General features: G+C 40.7%; 1 protein-coding gene across 34 annotated transcripts in view; it reads right to left on the reverse strand.

The window, feature by feature from the left end:
* LOC127654089 (MAP kinase-activating death domain protein-like) overlaps positions 1–22590 on the reverse strand; it is a 94557-nt gene that overhangs the window by 19200 nt on the left and 52767 nt on the right. For 12 of the 34 annotated variants that reach the window (XM_052141273.1, XM_052141346.1, XM_052141354.1 and 9 more), the window contains 12 exons: positions 18427–18599; positions 16758–16993; positions 16431–16590; positions 16110–16231; positions 15682–15884; positions 15346–15599; positions 15071–15210; positions 14054–14152; positions 6362–6470; positions 5979–6165; positions 5718–5868; positions 5122–5319 (listed from right to left, as the gene is read on the reverse strand). In XM_052141273.1, coding sequence (XP_051997233.1) covers positions 5122–5319; positions 5718–5868; positions 5979–6165; positions 6362–6470; positions 14054–14152; positions 15071–15210; positions 15346–15599; positions 15682–15884; positions 16110–16231; positions 16431–16590; positions 16758–16993; positions 18427–18599 — 2032 coding nt within the window. Of the gene's footprint in view, positions 1–3188; positions 3246–5121; positions 5320–5717; positions 5869–5978; positions 6166–6361; positions 6471–9629; positions 9690–13028; positions 13059–14053; positions 14153–15070; positions 15211–15345; positions 15600–15681; positions 15885–16109; positions 16232–16430; positions 16591–16757; positions 16994–18426; positions 18600–22590 lie in introns of all 34 variants that reach the window. The other 22 variants (XM_052141300.1, XM_052141239.1, XM_052141282.1 and 19 more) reach the window with 4 other exon arrangements.

A 22590-nucleotide genomic window follows, 5' to 3' on the forward strand; every position in this document is an offset into this window, starting at 1 on the left:
CAAATGACTGTGACAGTGGGTTGAAGCTATCTCTGTTCCACAGAGTGACTTTAATAATTACTTCTTTCACAGAGTTATGTTTTTCACCAAGGGAAATAATCCTATTTGAGCCACCTGTCACTCATTAGACTTTGCAGGGAAGGCAGAGAGAAAAAGTCATGTTTGCAGTCATATTGGGGAAGCTCAAAGAAGCCGTTCAGCTGACAGTGGGCCAGATCAGTTCACATTAGCACTACATATCATGAACACACAGACAGAAGCAGTCACACATGCGGGCAAACAGTCAACCAATCAGACAGAAGAAAGCTTCAGCTGCAACTAGTGAGCTGCTCATTGCTTTAAAATGGAGAAACTGTTGTTGGAATTGCAAACTCCAACGTGTTTAGGACTGACTATGCAGTATGAGGCATCGAAACTGTCATTGCAGAGAAGAAAATACATTTTATATACTCAAAACCTTTCAAAAACATTAAAATTCTTATCAAATTTCAATCCAACAATGCATGAATCAGATTTTTTCTGGCTTTTTACAGTAGTTGTTTTCACATATTCAAGTGATGATCTTGTAGCAAAAACTGTAATAAAATTCTTTACATCCCATACTAGACTGAAATAAACAACTTATAGGGATAGTTCACCCAAACATTAAAATTCTGCTATAATTTACTTACCCTCATGTTTTTCCAAACCTGTTTCTCTGGATCTCTCCCGCTGAACACAAAAGGAGATGTTAAGCAGAATGTTAGCCTATTAGTAAATGTAGTATTATTATTGTAAGTCACCATTCACTTTCACTGCATCTGAAAGTGAATGGTGACTGAGGCTAACATTCTGCCTAATATCAAACAGCATTTGATTTTTTTGGGTGAACGATTCCTTTAAGTGTGGCATGATGTAGTTTATCTCACATCTCATAATTGCATCCAAAACATATTAAGAATGAACAAAAAGGAAGTGTAAAATCATATGACAAATTTAATGGGAGAACTGCCTGGTTCCAAAACCTGTGTTCAGTCATTGAGAAGTTAAAAAATTAAAGTGAGAAGTAACTGTGCTACAGAAGAAGGTAACATCATCTGGACATCTTCTCTTATCACTATCTCATAGCAATTAGGGATAAGGGAACTGTTCCTTCATTAAAATGAGATAAATCTAAGAACATGTGAGATAAATCTATTCCATTGTAATTAGTGCCCGACTGATATTAGCCTTTTACCGATATATCGGTATTGGCGTATATGTTTACTGACATGCGCAGATATGAAACATTTTTCCTAAAATATAATGTAGAAAACAATGCTTTAGAATTGGTGTCATAACATAGTTTGTCCAGCAGATTACACTCAGTCTCCATTGTGTACAGATCTAACTCAGATCTGACAGTGGCTCTGCAGACAGGGCGGAGTTAAGCGGTGCAGAGTTGAGCGGTGTCTTCTCTGTAAGCTGCTAACTAGTTTGTTAAATACATACTGGAAAGTAAATAATCAATGACCCCATCATTTTCCATTTTCAATATAACTAATATAAGGTTAACCCTGTCCCTGACAACAATGTCACTCATGTCTGTTTGCTGTTAGCCAGCTATAGTTTTTCAGTGCAGTAAGTAATGTAGCAGATTGAAAGTTAAACATCAGAGCATCTTTTTGCAGCTTAGCAGACAACAGTGCGGTGGTGGACTGTCTGTTGAGTGTTGATTTCATGCTATGTTGTTAGTTGGTGAGACGCAATGCTGGTCCATCTTTCACTCTGTGACAACGAGTTTATAGCTAACTAGCTAACCACGTAGCTACTTTCATTGCTTGTCAGCTGTGTGGAAGCTAATGTGTAAACATGTATTCACCAAACTGTTTTGTTAAGGATTTGTACCCCCTTCAACTGAACAATTCCAGTCATTGCATTTATAAAATGTAATATTTAAACTCTGGTTTTCCACCGTTGAACTTGTATAGCAGAATATGGTGTACCACCGCTGCCGCGGTTTATCTCTGGACTCTGCAGGTGTAAATGCTTCTTGTTTTACAACCTGCTGATAATTGACTTGCAGTATTAAAATAGTCATAATTTGACTGATACTAAACAGTACAACTGATGTTTATTTAGCTATTTATTTTATTTATTTTTTATTTAAATATTCAGCAACTGACTGATACTGAACATACAGTACTGATATTTTTTAAGCTATTTTATTCTTTATTTTCTCAGTGTTCATTTCTACAATTTGTTGACAATGTATAATAACTATGTCAAATATTCTTTGATAAAAATATTTGTTTAAGAAAGCAGCTTTCTGAGTTCATTTGCATAGTCATATCGGCAAAAAATCGGTGAACAATCCACATATTAAAGATCTGTTTTCATTCCAGCTTAAAAATTAACTATATCAGCCACCATATCTGTAATCTGTGAATTTCCCCTCTCTAAAATTGGTATCGGTCTCACAAATCCCATATCGGTCGGGCTCTAATCATAATCCAACAAATGTGAATGCTTCCCAGAAATGGTACAGAAGTCAAAAATAGGGCAAATAAGTCAAGAGTCAAATATGCACACTTTGAAATACTGGCCCGAATAACATACATTTTAAATTTAATTTCAATATAATAATCTCTAATCTCTGTCCTAACCAGATAAGATGCAATAAAATGCCTCACTTCCAAGTTAATGATTGGCCCAACCAGCCATGACAAGCGACAGAACAATGTCAATCGCTTGGTGTGGCACCAGTCCACAAGCTGCTTATAACTAAATTAAACATCAAACATTTTTAAAATGTTACTCTGATTGGTTGTGATTGTGCTGCATCACGCAACATTATCGTGTTCAGTGTGGACAGACCATTTGCTTGATGCTGGAATCTTATAGCACTGCGTCTGGTTAGGGCACAGTGTCTAGACTCAAATATTACATTGGATTGCAATCTTTAACTTTGTGTCTATTTACCTTGCTTGTTTTACATGAGCGCAACCAATTCCATGGCGCAACATGTGTGCCAACACCCCAAGTTTGGGCCACATGTGTAAATGGGCTTTTTGAAAATTAGTAGAACAATTTGGGGGTAGATTATTTTTCTACCCACTAAAGTAATTGTGGTTTAAGGTAAAGGGACTTGGGCAGGTAGAAGGAGAGTTTCCCTATTCTGAGGTTCTGCAGAGGACAGTCTAATTGGGTGCTTAGGGAAGTGATCTTACTCTGTTCTTTTTCCAAAGCTTTTTGCTTTCTGTTATCCTGGTGCTTGCTCCACAATTCTACCCAAGATGCATTGCAAGCAAGGAGAGAAAGACAGAGAGAGAATCAGAGAGCGGTTGAATCGTCAGATATGGAGGATGAGCTTTTTGAGGAAAGGACAAAGTGAAAACGATAAATAAAACCAAACAATGCAAATTCTCATTTCCCAAAACAAGGATGTTTTGTAACGTTAACACAAAGCTGTACGCATTCTAAATGGTGGTCAAATCATGAGCTCAATCAAAGCTAGTGAGGTCTCATTACAAAACATCCAGTGCTTTGCAACCCTGTTCCTGAAGAGCCAAAATAAAAGATTTCATACAAAATCAGCCTCATGCCTTAGATTACTTTCCCCATCCTAGTCATCCAGAATGGGCAATGGCTCTCCAAGGCAAGGGTGGATGGCCTGTGAGATACAAAAGGCATGAGATGAAGACGACAAATCAGCCTCGCAGCTGGTGGATGAAATGAGGTGTTGCAAAAGCAGAGGGTGCAGTCTCAAAACATTCCGTAGAATTGAAGGTGCATTATTACCAAAGGACAAACAAGACAAGGTTATGGGGTTGGTGCTTGGAGAGAGGGTGAAGGACTATCCCCTGTACACAGACCCAGATATAACCGCCAATCAGAGGTCTGGATCTTAACAGCAACTAGCCAGGATAACTGAATAAAAACACAAGCAGACTTCTGTGGTTTGCTTTAGGACTTGCTCATCATAGGACTGTTAACAGGGGAGACAACAGCTCAGGACCCTTTTATGGAGAGTAGTGGCACAGACCCACCATTGAACTCTCGGCTACACAAAGCTGCAGGGCTGGGTGTACAAGTGAAAGGTACACTAACATGCATTCAGTGGATTTAAGGGGGAGTCAGGATTGGCAAACAGGATTTAAATAAAAAAAACATACGTTTAACATTCCAGAAGAAGTGTACATTAATAAGGATCATATCTATCACAATATTCCAGTAATGTGTCTACACCAACCAATGCCCTCTTGAAATGGTCTCATTTATTGGCTCTAAAAGCTACAAAACTGCAGAATTTGAAAATTGTTAAGTATAAATATAGTTTTTAAATTCTGTTATCATTTACTCACCCTTATGTTGTTCCAACCCATATGACATTTCTTCTTCCGTGGAACACAAAAGTAGATGTTCTGGGGTTTGAAACAAAATGAGGGTGAGTAAATGATGATATGATTTTTTTATTTTGGGGTGAACTATCCCTTTAAAGGAATATTACAGGTTCAATACAAGTATTACGCTCAACTGACAGCATTTTTGGCATAATGTCGATAACTACAAAAACAATTTAATAATTGTCCCTCCTTTTCTTTAAAAAAAGCAAAAATCTGGGTTACAATGAGGCACTTACAATGGAAGTGAATGGGGCCAATCCATAAACTTTAAAATACTCACCGTTTCAAAAGTATAGCCACAAGACATAAACAATATGTGTGTTAACATGATTTTAGTGTGATAAATTTCTGTGCAAATTTATATCCAATTGAACAACTTTGTTGCAATGACGATGTAATGTCAACAAACCCTAAAATGTCTGTAAAAATAGTGATTTAAACAACTTTACAGCTGTATAACAATACATACATTTTAACAGAAGAATTAATGTAAGTGCTTTATAATTATAAGCTTCACATTTCTGTCACAAATTCTACATTATGCCACAAATGCTGTTGATTAGCTTCACTTGTATTGAACCCGGAATATTCCTTTAAGGAAATATTGAGCCATGTTAGTTCTTAACCTTTGGCACAAAGCTGGTGTAGACAGTTAATGAAATAGAGGATTTGGCCCAGAGGGACACAACGGCCCCCAAGAGCTCAGGGAAGGTAACAAGCAGCAAAGGGCATGCAGTGGGGACTACGGTTTACACACCAATGGATGCAATAAAATTCTCCTCGTTCAGACTCCGGGTATCAAACTGCCGTGATGCCTTCCCAGAGGAGGGGGTTGGCAACTGGATACGTGGTACTATTAGCACGCCTGCTGCCCTGGCGCTCTCCATTCGGCCCGATGGGCTCTCCTTACTGCCTGGACTGCTCACCCCATCTGTGGGGCTCCGTTTCCGTTTCTCTGGGTATGCGAGCCACAAGTGGGCACCGAAGAAATACAGCAAGGGAAAGAGAAAAACAGGAAATAGCAAAGACACAGAGACAGGGGACAGAATGTCAAGTTAGGCAGAGTACAGATGATTTCTGCAAACAGGTATGGAAAGTACGGCTGAATCCCAAGGTTATATAATTAGATTGCAGGGTGAATGACACCAGAGGGACACCAGAGGCTTCACACTGCTGTGAAGGAGAGGAACTAGAGCCTTCCAGATGGCATGGGTTGCACATTGACATTATTTGTGTTAGCACTAATCTATTCCTCTGTATGCTGGCAAGAAAACACTTGACTCAAAAGGAATCACATAAAATCCTTAACTTGAACATTTCAAATGTTTACTGCAAGTGCTTGTTGAATATTACCTTTTGTTTGGTAGTGGGTGCGTGCTATCTCTAACAGGCTGAACACACTGGCCATGCCTCCAAGCCCAGCATTAGTGTAGGAGTGCTCCAAACTGGACACTGTGCACTTCAATAAGTCCAACATGCCTTTATACACCTTTCTGTTGATCTCCTATAGGCAGAGGCACACAAAATCATATAACATATGAAGCTGATAAATGACTACAGAGTTTTGCTTTAACGCTAAACTCTCTTGTTTGACTCTCTGTGGACAAGACTCACCACATCTTTTATAACTTCCTGCTGAGCATCCTCCTCTGATTGGACAACACGGTTGAGTTTGCTGAGCACAAAGACTCGCAGCTGTTCGTTCTCCAGCAGGCGGCGCACCTTCTTCATGTTCAGCCAGCCCACACCCTGCCCATCCAGCACGCTCAGGACGACCTCCTTCAGAAACTGCTGGTTCTCACTGCACAGGATAAAAACCAGGCTTAATGAAGCAACTATCATTTATTTGTATATTATAATAGGCAGACAATTGAAAATGAACAAAAATTTAAATCCACTGATATTTTCATGGAAGCTGAGATTAAATCGCTTCGGTTTGTATTATTCTTATATTATTATGATTTGCAAGTCACTCTGGAGAAAAGCGTCTGCAGTACCTAGTATTGTTGGCTCTGCCCTGAGGAGATGGAGACTCTCTCTTGACGGTGGGGCTGTGTTTAATAACAGAGGATTTCTGATCTACCAGTGCTCGGGGAGCTCGGGCACCTAGAAGAGACCAATCACATGTCAGATCTCATATGAATGTATGTGGGTCACATGGAAGCTGATTCCACATGTCAACACCCACCCACAATCTTGCAACAAAAATAAATAAATAGAGAAATCACTCAAATCACACATAAATTACAAATTTACCTCAGCAAAAATCACATCATTTGAAAAGTCAGAAAAGACCCGTTTAACATCCTTCATCTGCAGAGCATGAGTGAGTTCTAGGTTACCACATTAGATATTTCCTTATATAATGGCCATAGATTATAGAATGTTTAAAAGGAGTTTTACATTGAGAATTATTACAAATTTGATTATTATGTAGTTTAATTAACATGCAGAGAGGGGCGACATTTACATTCAAATGGAAATTAATTTACATGGAAAAGAATCCAAACCCCAAAGTGAATGTAATAAATCAAACTTAAATCATCTGGATTCAGTCAGATATAGTGACCAGAAAGTGCTCTCTGTGCAGATGTCATGGTGTGTTTTAACTCGCATCAAGCTTGACATATTTTTGAAACAATGGGTGAGTAGGTCACTCCATTTTTATGTTGTTTCATAAAAGCCTATATTGCAAAACATTGTGTTGATAATTGTGTTAATAGTGCATTTTCATTGTGTTTTTGTTATGTTCAGAGTTTGATGTGCAGCAAAAATAGACTCAGAGTTAATGCTGAAACTGCACTTTCAGTGCCAGCAGTATGAATGCTATAACTGTTAATATGGGTGCCGAAATAAACATGCTCCAATCATGCATCGCAGATGCAGGATTTGTGAAACGGACTATAATCCAAATACACACATTGCTTACAGTCAGTGCATGATAAACTAGAATAACTTGAAGTCAAAGCAAACACACAACAACCTTTAACAAATTCACAAACACTGGCTTTGATTTTCTTACACCTCAATTTTTTGGACACAGCAGTAAGGGGGTGTTACATGACTAATGTTAGAGAGTGACTGAAGGACTAGAGCAATCAGGAGAGCTACTAGAGCAATGACACTGGTAAGTGCGCACACACACACACACAAAAAAAATAATAGAGTGAGGAAAAATGAGTGGGGGAAAAAAATGGGTGATTGAGAACCAGATTGCATGGCAACAAGACCAACACAACAAATTAAATAGAATAAGATGTCCTCTCATTTCAGATGATTGTCCCACACACTTTGCTGTGAGTGTGCGGCACAGCAAATACAAAACTACAGATAAAGCATTTCAGTGTGTCTATCCAGTCTCTGTGCACACATCTAAACATTTATATGCGCAAAGCAAAACCATGTGTAGTGCTGCAAACAAGCGTATAAACAGATGGCCATATTTACACATATTTCCCACTGTGTGGTAGATTACATGTTAAAATGGGCCAGGAAATATTGTCAGACATGGTTTTATATTGCTCATAATAAAGTCCAAACAACTATTCCAAAACATTGCCTGAAGACTTCCAACATTACAGACCTGCTGAAGTAGTACTTTGAAACACCTTATAAGAATACAGATCAATTGAAATTATTGAATTGGAATTGAAGCCTGCTAGAAAGCAGTAAACATAGCAAAAACAAAGCAGATTAAAAAACTGCTATTGTTAATGAGATAAACTTCTATGATGAGTATCCAAAAGAAAAGCTGTTGTTTTGAGATAAACTGCTCAGAGCACTGCTATTCTTTTGTAATAAGAAAAATGATTGGGCTTACAACACAGCATCCTGTACAGCCTATGTTATCTTTCTTAGTAGTCAATTGCGCAAATGTGTGGTTCCTCTTGCAGAGGTTTTGTATGTTTAAAACCCTGTTAAATTCAAATCTTTTTTAGAATTCTATCTTAAAAAATATGATGATAGTGAAAATTCATTTTGGTTTAACTTTATATACACAGATCCGCCACAACATTAAAGCCACCTGCCTAATAATAATGTGTAGGTCTCCCTCATGCCACCAAAACATTGCCAACCCGCATCTCAATATAGCATTCTGAGATGTTATTCTTCTCATATGTGGTTATCTGACTTACCAAAGACTTTGTCAGTTCGAACCAGGCTGGCAATTCTGTTGACCTCTCTCATCAACAAGGCATTTGCGTCCGCAAAACTGCCGCTTACTGGATGTTTTTTGTTTTTGAGTAAATTCTAGAGACTGTTCTGTGTGAAAATCCCAGAAGATCAACAGTTACAGAAATACTCAAACCAGCCCATCTGGCAACAACAATCATCAATGCAATTATCTAATCAGCCAATCATGTGGCTGCAGTGCATAAAAAAAGCAGATACGGGTCTGGAGCTTCAGTTACAGTTCACATCAACCATCAGAATGGGGAAAATTTTGATCTTAGTGATTTTGACTGTGGCATGATTGTTGGTGCTAGATGGGCTGGTTTGAGTATTTCTGTAACTGCTGATCTCCTGGGACATTCATCCACAACAGTCTCTAGAATTTATTCAGAATGGTGCGAAAAACAAAAAACATCCAATGAGCAGCAGTTCTGCAGATGGAAAAAGAATCTGTACATTATTCCGATATTTTGGCCACCAGTGTGTGTGTGTGTGTGTGTGTGTGTGTGTGTGTGTGTGTGTGTATATATATCTCACACACAAAAAAACACTTTTAGTTAATTTAAAATTGTAGCTTAATGAAAAAAGTCCCAACTTACATACTTACATATGTGTACAAAATGCTTTTAAGCTTTAAGTACATTTTTTTTATAAAGGATCATACATTCAACCAGGTGTACAAACATTTGACTGTCCAGTAGCATGGCTGAACTTCATTTCTAGGATATTCCATATGTTTCTGCTTTTTCAACCTGTTTATTAGAGCGAACTTCTGATCAGACAAATCCTCTATGCAGTCTTATAGAGACCTACAATCGCTCTACAATCCGTTGAGATCACCATTTCTCTCCAAACTCTCCCTCTGATAGAAGACTAATTATTTCAACAACAGGTCCAGTTCATCAACAAAGACATGATGACATTTAGGTGAAACAAAAAAAAAATTGGTTACAATCACAGTGACTGAAATATGACACAATTTGACTGTCGAAGGTGAGTAATGAGGAAGCAAAGGTGAAACAGGATGCTGGGAGATGTAGCTGACTGGCTTTGGAGAAGCATGCAGCTTGCGCAGCAAAGGGCAGAACCCACCTTCTCCGCTCCCCGGGCCGATCTCTGTTACAATCTCCATTAGAGAATTTAGCCCAAATACTGGACAGAGAAGCCAGAATTAGTACAGGGGGTTAAAGAGGGGACAGAGAACAACACCGGCCCAGACAGAACAAGTCCAAACATCAACCCACAACCACAAATGCCAGACACATGTACATATAAAACAGAGAAAACCAGCAGAGCATGGAGTATGAGAAAAAAGTGTGAGTGAGAGAGAGAGAGAGACTTGAGAGAGAGAGAGATTATATGAGAGAAAGAAGTCAGGAACTTTGTTTAGCATCCAAAACTTCCATTAGTTTGAATAGCTTGTGGTTTGAGAGGCTTTGATTAACTGTAAATTCTGATGGAAGTATGGCAAACTGGATTTAAGAATATGAAGAACTTCTGTCTGAACAAAACAGATACCATTGCAACTACAACTTCATCTTAAAAGGTGCAGAGAATAGGGTATTTTTACAATTGCATCAGTAACTATCCTTAAAAATTGTTTATTTGAGGTAAACTTGCAGTTAATATATGGTAAATTTGAGTCAAACAAACCACACAAATTTCTGGCAGAAATGTTCCGCTCTTTACTGCAAGTGGTGCACTTATAGAGAACCTTTGGCAACCACTGACAATTTTATGCTACTGGCAAACAGTTCTGTGAGGAAACTTTGGCAAATAGTTGTCCATAATAGCAAACAGTTTTAGCAAACTTGTTGCAATAATGAACAATTCTAAACTAGACTTTGGAACAGATGAAATGAAATAAATATAATGATTGCAGACATTTCTTATAGGTTTTGTCTGTTATCTGTAAGAAGTATAACAAGTGCTAAAATAACATTCAGAATTAAAAGCGCATTCTTTGAAGTTTTTGACTTACACAATTATATTTGGATAGTTGCCCATGTATGTATAGTATGTATGTATCATATAAACATAAAAGGAAAACACTATTTTCTTTTCTGAACTCCCCCAATAATCAGACTATTGTGGTTGCACAATAAATTGACATGGGTGATAACTATGCCTAGGGTATTTCTACTATGGTATCGGTAAATAAGAAACTGCTTCAAGTGTCATAATAAAGTCCAAAACCAGTGTCCTACAAAAACAAAACAATTACTCAGTGCATCTTTAAGAGATAGCTTAGGAGGTAACAATTGTTGTATTGAAACAATTCAAAAGTAGGGATGTCCCAATACCATTTTTTTTTTTTTAGAACAAGTACAAGTACGAGTACCAACACTTTCTTTCTGATACTTGCCGATACAGTTTTATTCTGAAATCCATATCAATAGATTATTTTAATTCAATCATCAAAATCGTGTTTAAATAAATAAGTGAATTAAAATTTTAATCAAATGAAAATATAATTAACTTAAACTTTTATCAAATTAAGTAATTATATACAGAACCTCACAGCACAATCCTAAATACAACATTGGAGTTATTTTTTTGCCAAATAAAGTGCTGCATAATAGCGCATCTTGCTTAAAAATAATAAAATTACCATTTATTTATTATTATTATCACTATTTTTAGTAGTAGTAATAGTAGTAGTAATAGTGAATATTACATGACTTTACAACAGTGATATGTTTCTTTCATACATTTATTATTTAAATTGAGCTTTTATTTTGACTGAGCTTTTATTTCATTGTTTCTGTGTGATGCCGGTAGTTTTCAGTCCAAAAAAGCAGGTTGCTACGTGACTCAGTGATTATTAAACTGCAAAAGCCTGCTATTTAATTAAGTATGTACTCTGTATGTGCCTCGCACTACAAAGTGATTTCTTTTCGCTATCATCTGCATCTCGATGCTCAAGAAGGTGTTTTCCTTGTGTGAGCCAAGGAGGAGCTTTAAAAGGGTACGTGCAGAGCAGCAGGCCTCAGCACAACTCTGTCTCCATACATTCACTAGTGCTCTGCTCACAGAAGTGTGGTGCATATGCAAAGAAATCTATATATTTATCTCATTAAATTGCCGCTTTTGAGGTTAAATAATCTCACTAAAACATAACATGATTAGAATTTGTGCGCTGATTGTTTACATATTGACATTCATACGTCAGATGGTATCGGTTTTTGGTATCAGAGCATTTTTACGAGCAAGAGTGTGGTTTCGGACCTGATTCCGATATCAGTATCGGTATTGGGACATCCCTATTCAAAAGTATTTCATTTCAGGAAGACAGTTATGTTCCCATCACTGTCATGTTCCTATTTATTCCCCTTTCTTTTTATTTCAATATAAACTAACAAAATTCCCAAATGATAAGAAGGGCTGTGAACTGATTAAAAGTTTGAGATAGATTGTTTAAAGGTAAAGAAAACAACAAAAGCACATTCTCCAAAATGACACTGTGAGGCATTGCCTGATAAACAGAGATACTCGAGTTGTTCATTTGTGTTTCACTGAGTGACAGTGAAAAGGGGGCTGTAAAATAAATGAACAAAAATAATTAGCCAACCCTTAAACCTGCTACATGGAATGAAGTTTGTGCTCTTTTGGTTTTCTCCTGTACACAGCTTTACAAGCAGCATACATGTTGCTCTGCTTCAACCAGAGTGGGTGTATGTGCAAGCTAAAATCCTAAAACACCATTTTATATATTCAATTAACACCTACACCACAACCATCAGAGTTCAAAGCCTCCTTTAGCAAGACTTTGGTGGAAATTGCATTTCAGTTCCGAGACAGATCAGAACTAGAAATGTATTGCGAGACTGCACGTCTCGCAATGTGTTTTTGTTATCTTCAATTCACCCAGATAATCCAGTTCAGGTAAAATTGAAATGGATAGATATGGAACAGACATCAACTCAGTCTCCAATATAGATGACACACAAATGAAGGGGAAACCACTTCAAAAACCAGGAGAGATACATCGCACACAGCACAATAAGTTCAAAAATCAAAACATTGCATTTGTACAAAAAAATAAAAGTCTACATAGAATACAAAACTGTTTGGAATTAAACCAACCAAGAGCTGGTTGTTGTTTATTAATAGGTGTGTCATCATTATACTTCATGACTGACAATCAGATGAGCACTGAGTAGGAACAAGGAGAAGGAAAGTTATAGTGGATATATATGAACAAATATATATCCTCTACATCTAAGAGGTTCCAAACTACTGTCCCAGGGGGATTTTGATATTCCAACCATTAATTGGCACACTTTATCAGCTCAAGATAAGTGCTTTTTAGTCTTGTAGCTGGACCAGATTCAGGAGAGTAAGCTCCATCTAGGACTGGAGTTAGGAACCAAAGTCTGTAAAATCAGGTTAACAGGGTAGTATTTCTCATTCTCTCAGGATTCAAAGGGTCTATGGTTAGATTAACTATATGTATTTCATCATAGGGCAGGCTAAAGATATGAAACATACCAGGACTCACAGGACTGTCATCACCATCATCTGAGCAATGAAACAAATCATCCAAAAGCATGAACAAAAGGAAATTAAAGACAATCACAACAACAATAAGAACATATGGTTGCTACTCTGGAAAGTGACTGAGCTATGTCAATGCCACCATTTTCCACTGAAAAAGGGGCATGGCACTCTACACTTGCACGGCAGCAACACAGGATAAAGCACATTTGAGGGTATGGGCAAAGAAATCAGGCAACATTCCCACAAACCTTGATCTGTGTCCCCTGTTAAATCAAAATTAAAATACTCTTTAAAATAAACCAAACAAATTAGAAGAAAAAGAGAAAAAGGGGGAAATGAGAACCATTAAACTAAAGTAAAGAAGTACTACCTTTTATTACCGAATGTTGGAGCCAATCGTAACGCCTGCCCTATCCCAACCCTTCTCTTTGCACATGTATTTGCTTTTTAGCTCTTAAGATCATAAACCATTAAACCAGTACTGTCCATTAAACCACTGGCATTGTTTCCAAATGTTCTATTTTTCCTAATAACATCAAAAAAAATTCTAAATATACAGTATATACACCTCTGATGAAGTAGATCAATTACTGAATGTACGGTTGAATGCACTTTAAATCGCTTTGAATAAAAGTGTCTTCCACATGCAAAACTATAAATGTAATTATTTGACACGTTTTATGTTCAATATAGGTAATATAGCAAGGTGAGTCTAACTGCAGTGATTTAAGAATTAGCTTATCATCACCGACTTAAACAATGGGAAGAAGTAAAGTGGTGCACAACGAGAATGAGATAGGTAAGCAGAGAGTTAAAAAGAGAAACAGAATGGGAAAGGAAAGATAAAAGGCCCTGGACAGCAGGAGAGGAAGAATGAGAGAGGAAGAGAAGACAGATAAGACAGGACAGATGAGAGAGCTGGACTTAAGAAAATGTTTAAAAAAGTGGTGAGAGGATGAGCAGATGGATGGATGAGAGGGAAGGCAACCTGGAGAGATCAGAGGGGCTGTGTGTACCTTTGAGGCTGGGGAAGGGAGTGTTCTTCTCTCGGGCCTTATTAGGCAGGGCCAGACTGGAGAGACTAAAACTGGTCCCATGGTTTTTATACAGGTTACCTGCACATACACACCACAAACACACATTTCAGGGATCTATTATCACTATTCCACTCAAATGTTTTTGGTGCTCATGTTGATGCTCAGGCTGGGGGATCTGCAAATCTGTTTTGAAACTGGCCCTTGTTTTCACTTAAGAGATGAAAGAGTACATAACTGACTATGTTACTACATAAACTTGCATTAAACACACCACATCACAGTCTTTGTTTATGAGTCTTACTCCTAGTTTGGAGAACATATTTTAACGCCTAATGTAAAGTCATTACATTTAACAACTTTATGCCAACACAAGCTTTGATATAACAGTCAGAAGTTTTTAAATCCAAAGCGATGGCCTAATGGTCAGTGCAACACTCAGACATATTGAGCTTCATGCTCATGGGAGACCTGGGTTCGAGTCTAGTCCGGATTATGTTCCATTCACTATCATGTTCCTATTTATTCCCCTCTCTTTTTATTTCAATATAAACTAACAAAATTCCCAAATGATAAGAAGGGCTGTGAACTGATTAAAAGTTTTTAACTAATTAACTGCACTAATTTGTGTTTACAAATGCACATCACCCGCTTAATTAAACATGCAATGTGATGAGTTTGTGTGACAAATGCAGTGAGGTTATGTGATACAAAATGTAACATATCAATGTTTTGTAATGTTATTATACAAAGGTTTGTGTGTATTTTCACATTCTTTAAGAAAATATTTCTAAAAATCAATAAAAACTAAAATAATCTGATATTACAGCAGATTTAACATAAGAAGAGAGTGAGATGAAGAACAAGTCACAAAATAAACAATTATTTGAGGACTAAGTGCAGCACTCGTTCATGGTCATTTATGTTTATGTAAAATTTGGCATACCAAGCATGAGCTACGAAGGAATGAATAGAGTTTATGTTAATCTGGCCACTCACTGGCGAAGGACATGAGTCCCCCGAAGCCATCATTGCTGTTGTTGGAAATGGTGGAGTTTGGAGAGCTATTTTTGGAATCTCCCTCACCATCAGATTCACCCGGAAGCTTTAGACTGCTGGGTCTCAGCGGCCGAGATGGCCTAAACACATCAAGGGTACAGAGAGGATTCAGATTGCTTGTGTGTGCATTTGTTTGTTTCAGATGATACATATTCTGGTTGTCTGTTTGTGTAGAACTATATGCAAGTATTGACTGAAAAGAGTTGAATACATACTTGTTGCCATTGAGATTCTGGTTGAAGTGTGGTGTGTAACTCTCCTCCTGTTCTTCCACTTCAGCATCGTCCTCTGTAGGGAAGCCATACTGGGGCTCAAAATAGGGGTTATCATACTGTCGCTTCTTATTGGCTGAGTCCACAGGGTCTGGCTCAGGGGCGGGTCTTGTGAAAGGTGAGGCACCTAATACTGGAGCTGAGTTCTGAAGAGCTACACTTGCAGACACCTCCACCTCAATAGGTTGCTTCTGCTCCTGCATAAAGTATAATATATTTTAAGTGTCACAAACAAAAGGTTTGCTCAAGATTCAGATAACACATTGGACGAGCACTGACATGGTTGATTCCCTGTATGACGGTACTGGGACTGGAACTAGCCGTGGTGCTGGAGCTGGAGCGGAGTGGCTGGCCTTCTGTGGCATCTGAAGGGCCCTCTGGCTCTGGGTCATGTTCCCCACTCTCTCCCTTATACTCCTGGAAGTCATGGATCTCTACCTCATTAGCATCCCCCAGTGCAGCATGGGTCAGAGGGTCAAGATCTACAGAGAGAGAGAGAGAGATAGAGAGATAGAGAGAGAGAAATCATGGCAACAATTAGGAAGCTCCCATCATAATTCAAACTTCTCAAAAGTCTGAGTTTAATATAGCTTTTATAGTAGATTAATAAGGATTTAATTTAATATAGATAAATATATAGTGATTAATAATGATGGTAGTTTTGAATATATGGCTAGAATAAGGGATTCAAAAATGTAGATGCTAACTTGGCGTGTCCCCCTGTATGTCTCCTTTGATCATCTCATTCACAAAGTCTCCAAGAGACGAGTAGGAAGAACTGGAGTCATCATATGCTTCACTGTCTCTGTCACTGTCACTGCCACTGCCACTGAAACAAACGGATAGCAACAAAATAAATTTTGGCAGATTTGTAGCATTATATACCAAAGAACCTGGAGTATTGCAGAACCTGTGACATTTGTGAATGTGTTTGCATGAGTGTGTGTATAAAGGTCTATTATACACACACTATTAGGTCTATTTTGTGAACATTGCATGTATGTTGGTTTGTGTGTGGCATGTTTTACCTGTCATCGGTAGGGTCTGAATCGTTGGTCTCATCCTGCAGTGGTCCACTCAATGCCTCCGCCAATTGAGAGTTTCCATCATACACACGGTAAAATACTGTCTGTAACTGGTGTGAATACCACTTAGGCTTGTCGCCTATCAGAGAGGGGTCATACACATCTGACACACACACAAACACACAGCATAATTACTAACCACCACACACACACAAAGTACTGTTCCTGCAAGAAAAACACACACTGAAAGGTCTTCATGGTGAAGCTTTATGTATAGATATATGTGTTAAGATGAGGTATGAAGTTGATCAGTGTGTGTATCTCTCTCACTGTTATGTATCCTTTGGAAAGCCAAGTTGGTGGGGTTGAGAGCCCACTCTCCATAGTACTCCACTGCCTGGGTGTGTGAGAGCTTTTCTGTGAATCCATTTCGGCGTGGCCGAGAAGCCAGAAAAGATGTAGCCTGGAATGCAACCACGGGCCGGGGGAAGAGACGCAGAGTGCGTGTGTGCATCTGGAATCCTTGCAGCACATTTGGAGAGTTGAAGAACCTCACCATCGCCACTCTAATTACAATCAAAAATAAATAACAGATTTTAAAATAAATATCAAGTATTTTATGGGGCATTTGAAAAGTGAAGTGTGTAATTTCTTCTTGAACTTATTTATCATAAAAATCCATAGACTTCAGATTCTAAGCGTTAATAACACGATTAACACTTTTGAGTGTCGATTGAGTACAAAACTGATGATATGGGGAATACTAATAATCCCTTTTACTTGAATTAAATTTCCTTGGCCAAAGGGAACTAATGGAGGCATTTAAATACTGTAGTTGTTAATAAGAATTCAGAGAGGCTTTAGCTCTTTTGTAGAATTATATTTTTTTTGTTGTTGCAAATAGTGGTTTCGTGTGATGTCACTTTTTGAGAGATCTGTGTCCCCTTTGTTCAAGTTGGACCCTTTTAACCTTAGCCCAGTTCTACTCATGCATGTTAAAATGAACTAGAGGCATATATACATTTTTGTGGAGAATTAAGTTTATTTAATTATTCACCCAGCAGCAGCAATAATCTTTTTAAATAATTTAAAACTTATTGCATGATCTAAATTTAGTTAAATTAAGTTACAATTATAAGTAGAAACAACAATATTTATATTACCAATTGGAGTATATTCTACTTGCATCTAGTTACCTTAACTTAAATATGACTCAATTAAATTGAGGGATGAGTTTCCTCAATGAATTGAGTAGTGAACTTATTAGGGTTTTCAGTGCAGTGTTCATACTTTTTGGGGTAAATTGCTTACTTTTAGGTGTCTCTGCATATTAAGCTGTGATAAACAGGAACGCAAGCACATGAGAGGTGAAAAAGGTGAGAAAGTCATAGCAGGTGTTTTAGTTACATATTTTCAGTTGATTTGTTCATTTTGTTGTATTAAAAGCTTTTTTTTTTAAAGTGTTTAACCTTAAGTATTCACTTTCAAGTTATTTTAATAAAAAAATACAAATAAAAATATAACATTTTACCAAACAATTGGTGCAAATAATCTTCAGAAAATATGATTTTAGCTGAAAGGTGAGTAGTTTGCATCCCTGGATAGGAGAAATGATTTCTACAATGAAAGAAAATGACACACTTTACCTTTAAGAAAATATTTACAAAAAGAGATTGGACTAAATGTAAATATCAAACAACAAATTCTACTTTGGGCTTGATTTAAATATTTAGATTTGGGTAATTCTTAAAAAAAATACTGTGAAGATTTCAGTTGGTAATTCCAAGGTACTTTGATTTGTACCATGGAACTATGGGATCCATATTCATATACAATGGTATACACATGGTAATCTAAGGTAATTCAAAGAATTCCATGATAATACCATGGTACTTTTTGTAGCACTGTCTTTGCATATCAAAGATATTAGTGTAGCAACTCTAAAGATTTACCAGCTGTTTACCCTCATCTCAAAGGAGGTACAGAAATAAGTGTATACCTTGTGGCTACATCCACAGAGTCTACATCATTGCCGTAGATGAGTGGATTGAACTCAGTGGAGGAGGGGGAGGCTTTGTCACGGCCAGGTGGCAACAGAGGAAGCTCCTGTCCCTCCTGAAACTTCTCCAGGTTCAGAATGGGCTGAGTGTTCAGACTCATACTTGCCAGAGCCTTGACAGAGAAGCAGATGACACAGAGAAAAATAGATAGATGGAAGAGGGAGATGGACACCAGAGAGATATAATAAACAAATATAGCTGTCAGCAGCAATTAATGGGGTTCAAGCCTTTAAGGTATTTTAAGTACATATTTAACAGATATTAAGTGTTAATTAGACAGTCTGTTTGCAACATATTTATTTTTTAAAGTGCCTTAGTTTTCAGAAACATCGGGTTAGAGAGATAAGCACAGAGATAAGCAAAATTTTTCGCATGTGTCCTCAGATTGACCTACATAAGTGTTTAAAATTTGGTGATAATATCTTATCCTATTCAAGAGTTCAACCATTTAAGAGTAAGTGGTGTACGTTCTGACATACTGGTGTAACTGCATCGAAAGTTCCAACTTTATTGATAATTATTAATATTGGGACTCCAGAGAATGTTTCTGCACAGGTTTGGTTCCGTTCATTCACCATGACGCAAGGAATCACTGGAAATTATAATAATTTTTTTTAAATCCTATGCACATGGCTAACCAGCTGGAGTAATACCATCCCTGAATGTTTTAAGTTTCTAGGCCTTATGGTTTGGTCTGCACGATCAGGTTAAGCCATAATAACAAAAATAATAATGCAAATCCTAACAAAATAGGGTTCCCCTTCTGTCACTCACTCGATGTTGTGTCGAATGAAGTGACACAAGGGGTCTTCCTTGGATGCGGAATCGTACCTCTGAACCTGAGAAAAGGCCAATGTCAAGTTGGCAGACAGAATTTGCATGCCCCGCCCTGGACATATGGGTTTAAAGGGAAGCGGGGCAGCGGTTGTGCAGCAAGCAGTGAGAAGCATTGCTGTTGGATCCGCACGGCGCATTTCCAGCTGGCGTCTCTCTCTGCACGCTGTGCAGTTCATGCCCCTGGTCGCTTCGACAGTGCTTTCTCTCTGTTTAAAAGAGTGTCTCCTCCTAAGAGTTACATTTTCTATAAAAGAGTCTGAGTTTTCCACTCACAAAAAGAGCAATACACAGCGGCGTTGAACGTCCTTTTCAGGACGCGTCTTTTTCAAGATGCCTTTCCGCCCCTGTGTTGCTCCTGGATGTGGTCGATTTCTCTAAGAACGACGGCCACAGATGCTGCCTCGTGTGCCTGGGTAGCGATCACACTGAGGCGGCGTTCGTGGATGGTTCATGTTCTCACTGCAAGAACATGACCATGGCAACGTTGCGGTCGCGGCTCTCCTTCCTGAAGGTGAATGCCACTTCAGCCGCCCCCCGCATCGCTCCTTCTTCCCACGGGATTGAGGACGACCCTGCTGGCGATGAAGGCGATACGGGGATGATGATGGGCTCGGTTTCGGCAGGTAAATCCCCACAAACAACCCGCCCCCCTGACACGCTCGTGTGCTTCCATCCGGGCTCGGGATGAGTGCGACTCGCCTCGTGGCCAGCCGACATTCTCCCTCGAGCCCCCGGGCTTGGATGATGACATCACAGCTGCATTGGGGAGCGTCCAGGTGTCTGACAAGGAAGACTCGACTGGGCTGCCGCCTTCGGGCCAGCCCGCCCAATCGGAGGCGGACGCACGGATGGCCGACATGCTTTCCCAGTCTGCCATGAGCGTGGGCTTGGAATGGAACCCCCCGTCCTCCCCACAGCCTTCGCGGCTTGACGACTGGTACGCTCACAGCCACGCCCCCCCCGACACGCTCGTGTGCTTCCATCCGGGCTCGGGATGAGTGCGACTCGCCTCATGGCCAGCCGACATTCTCCCTCGAGCCCCCGGGCTTGGATGATGACATCACAGCTGCATCGGGGAGCGTCCAGGTGTCTGACACGGAAGACTCAACTGGGCTGCCGCCTTCGGGCCAGCCCGCCCAATCGGAGGCGGACGCACGGATGGCCGACATGCTTTCCCAGTCTGCCATGAGCGTGGGCTTGGAATGGAACCCCCCGTCCTCCCCACAGCCTTCGCGGCTTGACGACTGGTACGCTCACAGCCACGCCCCCCCCGGTACCATTCTTCCCGGAAGTGCAGGATGAGCTGATGCAGTCATGGAGGGCACCTTTCACTGCCCGTAACCGCCCCCCTTGCTCGTCTGCTCTCACTAACCTGGATGGCAGAGCGGCCTGCGGGTACACGGAGGACAGGCCGCCTCCGCCCTGCATGCCATGGCTCTCCTGCAGCTTCATCAAGCCAAGGCCCTTAAAGATCTGCACCTGCAAAGTCCCAATCCCGATGTGCTGCAGGAACGATGCGGGCGATGGCCACTCTCGTTGTCCAGGACCGGCAACTTTGGCTGAACATGGTAGAGATGCGCAACGTTTACAAGGCTAAGTTTCTCAACGCCCCCGTCTCCCAACGACTTCGCCCAGCAGTTCTCGGCGGTGAAGAAGCAGATGGAGGCAATTTCTCACATCATGCCATGGCGCCGCCCAACCAGCGCGCCCAGCCTGCTCGCCGAGGGCGTCCCCCTGCGACCAAACAACGGCAGGCTGCTCCGCAATCTGGGCCCAGCTCTCAACCCCAGCGTCGAGCACCTCGCAGGCGGCATATGCCCCCCATCTCCAAGACCCCTTCCCGGACCAGGAAAGCTCCGAAGCGCTCCTGAGACGGGAAACCCAGGCAGTCTGATATTTGCCCCCGGTGAAGGACCAGGAGGAGAATCCTTGTTTTCCTTATTTTCAATTGCCGCACCCTCTCCGGGTTGAGGCACCCACATGTTCAATAAAAGAGCGATTTCCCCACTCCCTGGGTCATCAAGCCGGTGTGCGCCATTCTCACGGCACCCCGGCCCTAGAACGCTACAGTCCCGGTCCCCCGGACGCAGCTCTTTCGCCTCCGGCCCCTCGACTGCTCAGCCCCGGCAGGCTACGCGATTCAGTTCGCCCGGCTCCCACCTCGTTTCAGCGGTATTCGCTCCACTGTTGTGCGCGGCCAATAAGCCAGTGCTTTACGAGCAGAGATCTCCACCCTCAAAGATGCGATAGAGCCCGTCCCGAGATGAAGTGTTTCTACAGCCCTTACTTCATCCTACCCAAGAAAAGTGGTGGGTTGCAACCAATCTTGGACCTGCGAGTTCTCAACCGGGCTTTGCACAGACTCCCGTTGAAAATGCTCACGCAGAAACAGATTCTCACCTGCGTTCGACAGCTAGATTGGTTTGAGGCGGTAGACCTGAAGGACGCGTAATTCCACGTCTCCATTCTGCCGAGACACAGACCCTTTTTATGGTTCGCGTATGACGGCCAGGCGTATCAGTACAAGGTCCTCCCCTTCAACTGTCCCTGTCCCCTTTCAGAGGCCGCTCTTGCCCCCCCTAAGGGAAGTGGTCATCCGCGTACTCTACTACCTCGACGACTGGCTCATACTGGCCCACACTCGAGAGTTACTATGCGCCCACAGAGACCAGGTGCTCAGGCACCTCAGCCGTCTAGGGCTTCATGTCAACAGGGGTTTCGCCCAGTGGAGAGTGGAGGCTCCACCCCCAGGTGGTCCAGCTCATATGGGACCGATTTGGCAAGGCACAGATAGATTTCTTTGCCTCCCAAGATAACTCCCACTGCCCGCTCTGGTACTCCCTGACAGGAGCCCATCTCGGGACATATGCGCTGGCACACAGCTGGCCTCAGGTGCTGCACAAGTACGCATTTCCCCCAGTGAGCCTTCTGGCATCGGTGCTGTGCAAGATCAGGGAGGACGAGGAACAGGTCATCCTGGTGGCCCCCTACTGGCTCACCCGCACCTGGTTCTCGGCTCTCACGCTCCTCGCGACAGCCCCTCCCTGGAAAATTCCCCTGAGGAAGGACCTTCTTTCTCAGGGACGGGGCACCCTCTGGCATCCACACCCAGACCTCTGGAACCTCCACGTCTGGCCCCTGGATGGGATGTGGATGATCTTGTGTGTCTACCACCTGCTGTCATAGACACGATCAACCAAGCCAGAGCTCCCTCCACCAGGCAACTCTACACCCTAAAGTGGCACTTGTTCGCGAATTGGTTTTCT

The sequence above is a fragment of the Xyrauchen texanus genome, chromosome 2 (assembly GCF_025860055.1).
Source record: "Xyrauchen texanus isolate HMW12.3.18 chromosome 2, RBS_HiC_50CHRs, whole genome shotgun sequence".
Classification (NCBI taxonomy): domain Eukaryota; kingdom Metazoa; phylum Chordata; class Actinopteri; order Cypriniformes; family Catostomidae; genus Xyrauchen; species Xyrauchen texanus.